Below are 5,000 nucleotides of genomic sequence, written 5' to 3' on the forward strand. Positions count from 1 at the left end.
AGACCAAGACAACATGGATCTAAAGAGACATCCACTGCCGAAGTATGTGCAGAAAACATCCTACTTCAGTTAGTAAAAGTCCAGCCAAGAGACAACCAGCAACTTCAGCCTTGACGGGAGCGTTGTAGTTTCAAATAAATTTATGTAACATACAGATTAATGCTAATACGTTTTTCAGTTGCAATTGTGAGCTTCAGTATGTGAGAAAAATACAGCATGATATAGTTTGAAGTGTGAAGGTATGGAGATGTTTTGCCCTTTTCTGAGTTAGGGACTTTCACACATCCCCGATTGCTTGCGAGTTGTGTGGAAACTGGCTCTTTTTCCAGTAGCACACTGAGCATAAAGATGCTCTAAATGCTAGTATGGACTTTTATGTTCTAGAAACAAAGAGGGTTAACTTTCAAAGCTTTGCCTTCACAGACAGAGCTCAATTCCACTGATCATCTTCATCAATGGAGGGACAAACATACTGTAAACACACTCTTGCATACTAGAAAAAGAAAAAGATGAGATGATGTGGATGCTTCTTATTATGCAAATACTTGTTGAATCAATGCTTAAGACTGTGAAAATACAAACCTTTTATACTTTTATTTTGTAATTGTGTTTGGGAGATATCACACTAAAATCCTAACTGTATTATCTATTTGGTGGGTAACTCAGACAGCGCAGTGGATACCACTAGTTAAATCACACTGGTTCCGAGAGAAACATTATTTTGTTAAAATATTTTTATGGTATAAATTACAAATAAACTTGAATCTACTGAAACCCTGGAACTTGACACTTGAAAATAATCTGATTTAAATCCAACTGAACCAAAGAGGCCAGAAGCAGCTTTATGTTGCCAGAAACTGAGTCAGCGTTCATTTCGCAATCGAGTCTCTTTGTATCGCCTGTTCACCAACGACTGTGCTTCAACATCAGATATCTCAGATGTCAGGACCGTTACTGAGGGCGAGTGAGGCTAACAAGGGAGGAAATGAAAGTGTTGATTAAAGCTGAGATGTCAGAACGGCACAGCACAGTAAAAGCAGGGATCATCATCACTGCCTGCACTCACTGAGAGTCTGTGTACAAACAGATATCCCTGTGTACCGCTGATGTCTTGCTTGTTAGCTTGTGTTTCTCCACTTTGCATTTTGAGGAGCGTACCAAACTATCATAATGGACGTACCTGCTGCTGAAGACTGGTTTGAAATCTACTCTTGGAGGTACTGGTTTCACTTTCTTCCCCACAAAACAGGCCCAGTTGTGCCCCAGGACATCATGGACCCACCCTGGCATGGTCTGGTCACAGTAGCTGGTCACCTTAGGGCCGTCTTCAGTGTACTGGAAGTGTAGCGAGACAATCACGTTAGGGCTCATGCAAATAGAAATACTTAGGATTTTAGGAAAGTAATTAAATTAAAATCAGATTATTCCATATAAAGTAAGCTATTTTCAGTACATTATTCAGACAACCATTGAGTTCTAAATTTAAGAAGGAATAAAGTTGTCATATTGCTGCATTAAGTTGAATCAAGTCTAGGAAATGGGGAAGTTGGACGAGACGTGAATAAATCATGACATGAGTTTGAAGACAGACGGGCTATGACACTTCCCTCAACTCCGTGTCATGTGAGTGACGAGAAAAACTCATGACTCAACCATTAAACTCCTTTATAGCCGCTTTCAAATAGTGCAACTCATTTCAGCCTGGTGTAGGGGTGCTGAGGATATGCATATTTTCCAGATACCATCATCATATCAGATGAGGCGAGAGGAAATTGAATGATGGTGAAATTAAACCTTTAACATTATGACGTGTTGAATGATGAGGTGAACTTTGACTATATAACATTTCCGATCAGCTGGGCTAACTCAAAGAAGATGAACAGTGCATAATGCAAGCGGAGATATAATATCAGAATGGGATATTAACTAGCTTGCTGCTGCAAGCATTTTCAATGGACCGCAGTGAAAACTTGACCACCCGGGAAATTAGTTTTTGCAGGATTACCATGACAAAATACTGAAATTATCGCTCAAATAAATGAATTATGAATGTGCATGTTTTACCTTGAAGAATCCGAACCATTTGTAGCCGTTAATGACCACCTCAAAGCCCTGGTTGTAGATGAGGGTGAAGAAGCCGGTGTTCCCCAGCTCATCTATGGCTACAGACAGTTTCTCCAGGGTCACAGTCACCGTGCTCTCACTTGTAACTGAGGAGGAACACCACAACAGTGTTTAACTGCAGGGAATGATTCAACTTTTAGATTAATTAGAAGCAATTGAGCATAATGCTTACTACTATTTTATACTCTTAGATCCCATTTGAAGTATTAGTATTCTAAAACTGCTCAACCTAAATACTTCAGAACTGTTACAAAGTGATAAACAGAAACACATTTCAATTTGTATCATGTTAATAACACTTATATACCTTTAAACAGAGGGGCATTTCATTCAAATTGCATTTGGACTCAACTTGACAGCATTTATAGCCCACCATTTCAAGTAATTGATCTTAAAAGCTTTCAGAAAATGAACAGTAGCAAGACTGGCATAGTCCTAATAAATCCAGATACTTAAACTTACCAGCCTAAAGCTGACTTTCATTAAGTGCTACAACTTTAAAATAATGAACTTATTGCCCATATTAGAGTTTCTATTGGCCCAAAGCAAACATGAGTAGGAGTAATGGACACAATATGCTTGTTTTATTGGTGCAAATGGTCTCCATCTGTAGATATGCACTTTTTAATGATACAGCACATTTTTATAATTTATTTCATTTCATTTCAAAATGTATTTCGAACATGTAGAATACAAAAAAAGAAAATAAAAAATAAAGAAAAAGAATGACCATACCAACAAGTGGACAGTCAGAAACAAGTCGTATTTACATCCAGTGAAAAGCATAAGAAAAATAAATTGTCAAACACTTGATGCCTTGATTTACATATTCGAAAAGGAGTGAGAAGAAGTATGAATTTATTTAATCCCACCCCTTCACCTCCATAAGTCAATTATTAATTATTAACCAACTTCCTTATTGAACCATACATATACTCTAATTAAATTTTCCTAAATTTGTCTAACTATCATTATTATTATTTATAATTATTCTAACTATAATTATTACCTTTCATCTGTGTCATACAGAAATATAAATGAATTACTGATATAATTATCCTTATCAAAATATAAATTTGTTATCAATCCAGAATACGAATTCATTACTTAGAATATAACTTAATCACAATACCAATTCATTACTTACATATTTAGCTTAATCATATTGACTATTTGTTATCTTTTCTTATTTATAACAAACTATTTCTAGGGGGTCCCTGAATTCCACTTTGAGAAACACTGAATTAGAAGCAAGGACACAAACCAGATTCAGGAAGGCTCCTATTTCCGGGTAGAAAAGGGGCTTTACACAAAGAGGAAGTGATCATTGAATCACCTGCTTTAGTTAGAAGTTAAAAACCTAAATTCAACAGGCCCTAACATGTCACCTGATTTACATATTATGAAACTACTTTCCCACCCAGCAGGATGTGAGCAGTTTAACACAGTCATGGGGGTCTTTTACCTTCAGCAGAGCAGTTGATGGTCTTGTCTTTTCCTCCTTTGGACATCTGAAACACCCATGTCCCCTGCAGGTCCTCATAGGTGCAGTTGGCAGGTGTGTCACCCCAGCACCCTTCAACCCAGAGCAGCAACACACACACTACTAGCACACCTCTCATCTTCACACACACCTAGCTTAGCTGCTTACACACACAAACACACCTGAAGAACTACACAGCCAGATCTGCGTCTTCTGAGGAAAACCTGAAAGGTTGACCCTTGTTGTTTGTTTCTCTGCGTCACCTGAACGACTTTAACTCCTCTGTATTAGTGTTACATCCAGTCCTTCTGCAGGCTATTTATGCACACTGTAACTTTTCAACAAAGATACACGTGTCAACTTCCACAGCCAAGATAAGTATCTGAAGCCCCAAACGCACAAGTACGCGTTCTTGGGTTCTTCGCAGTTAAGCACATCTAATGTTACGTCTTTTAGAGTATTTACAAAAGTATATACATGTAATGATGTATATACGAGCCCTCAGCACGCTATTAGTCTAGTGTGACTTCAACACTCTTCTACTCTTTCATACAGAGATTTCAGCGAACAAGGAACCAAACAGCAGTGTACTCTCTCACCCTCGACTGTCCTTTGTCTTGTTCTTCGTTTTTTTGGTTTCGTTTTCCTGGTCATATGACTCGACAGCTGGGAGCATGCGCAGTAGATGTAAGCAAAGAACAGCCTCTGAGTGCAGTGCAGCAGGGCTGTGGTCATGTGACTTTTTTTTTTTTCATCAAATTATTAATGATATTTTAGTTGAATAGGATATCAGCAAAGATAGAAAAAAATATATTTTTTAGAATCTTAAAGTGACACCATAAATGTTTTTGTTATTATAAATAAATAAATAAATAAATAAATAAATAAATAAATAAAATGTGAATATTGTAAGAATATTTAGCTTATTTATTTATTGTTACACTGATATGCATTCTGGGCTGCACGGTGGTGCAGTGGTTAGCACTGGGTCGCAGAGGGTCATAGGTTCGAATCCGGCTTGGGGCCTTTCTGTGTGGAGTTTGCATGTTCTCCCCGTGTTAGCGCTGTTTTTTTTCCGGGTTCTCCAGCTTCTCCGGCTTCCTCCCACAGTCCAAAGACATGCAGGTTAGGTTCATTGTTGACTCTAAATTGCCCGTAGGTATGAATGTGAGTGTGAACGGTTGTCTGTCTCTATGGGTCAGCCCTGCGATAGGCTGGCGACCTGTCCAGGGTGTACACCGCCTTCACCCAATGTCAGCTGGGATCGGCTCCAGCCCCTCCGCGACCCCTAACGGGATAAGCGGTTGTAGATGATGGATGGATGATATGCATTCTTTAATTAATATCAAGGCCTACGTTCTGGGTTTTACTTTTGTAGCCTACTGTAGGCATG

The 5,000-nt window shown here is 38.5% G+C and overlaps 1 protein-coding gene across 1 annotated transcript in view; it reads right to left on the reverse strand.

Moving 5' to 3' along the window:
- ctsc (cathepsin C) overlaps nucleotides 1-3,995 on the reverse strand; it is a 10,074-nt gene extending 6,079 nt beyond the window's left edge. Inside the window, exons 1-3 of the mRNA XM_037775879.1 lie at nucleotides 3,590-3,995; nucleotides 2,065-2,210; nucleotides 1,181-1,335 (exon numbers count right to left, since the gene is read on the reverse strand). Coding sequence (XP_037631807.1) covers nucleotides 1,181-1,335; nucleotides 2,065-2,210; nucleotides 3,590-3,746 — 458 coding nt within the window. The 5' untranslated portion in view covers nucleotides 3,747-3,995. The remainder of the gene's footprint in view (nucleotides 1-1,180; nucleotides 1,336-2,064; nucleotides 2,211-3,589) is intronic.
- Between the last annotated feature and the right edge of the window lie 1,005 nt (nucleotides 3,996-5,000).

The sequence above is a fragment of the Sebastes umbrosus genome, chromosome 7 (assembly GCF_015220745.1).
Source record: "Sebastes umbrosus isolate fSebUmb1 chromosome 7, fSebUmb1.pri, whole genome shotgun sequence".
Lineage (NCBI taxonomy): Eukaryota > Metazoa > Chordata > Actinopteri > Perciformes > Sebastidae > Sebastes > Sebastes umbrosus.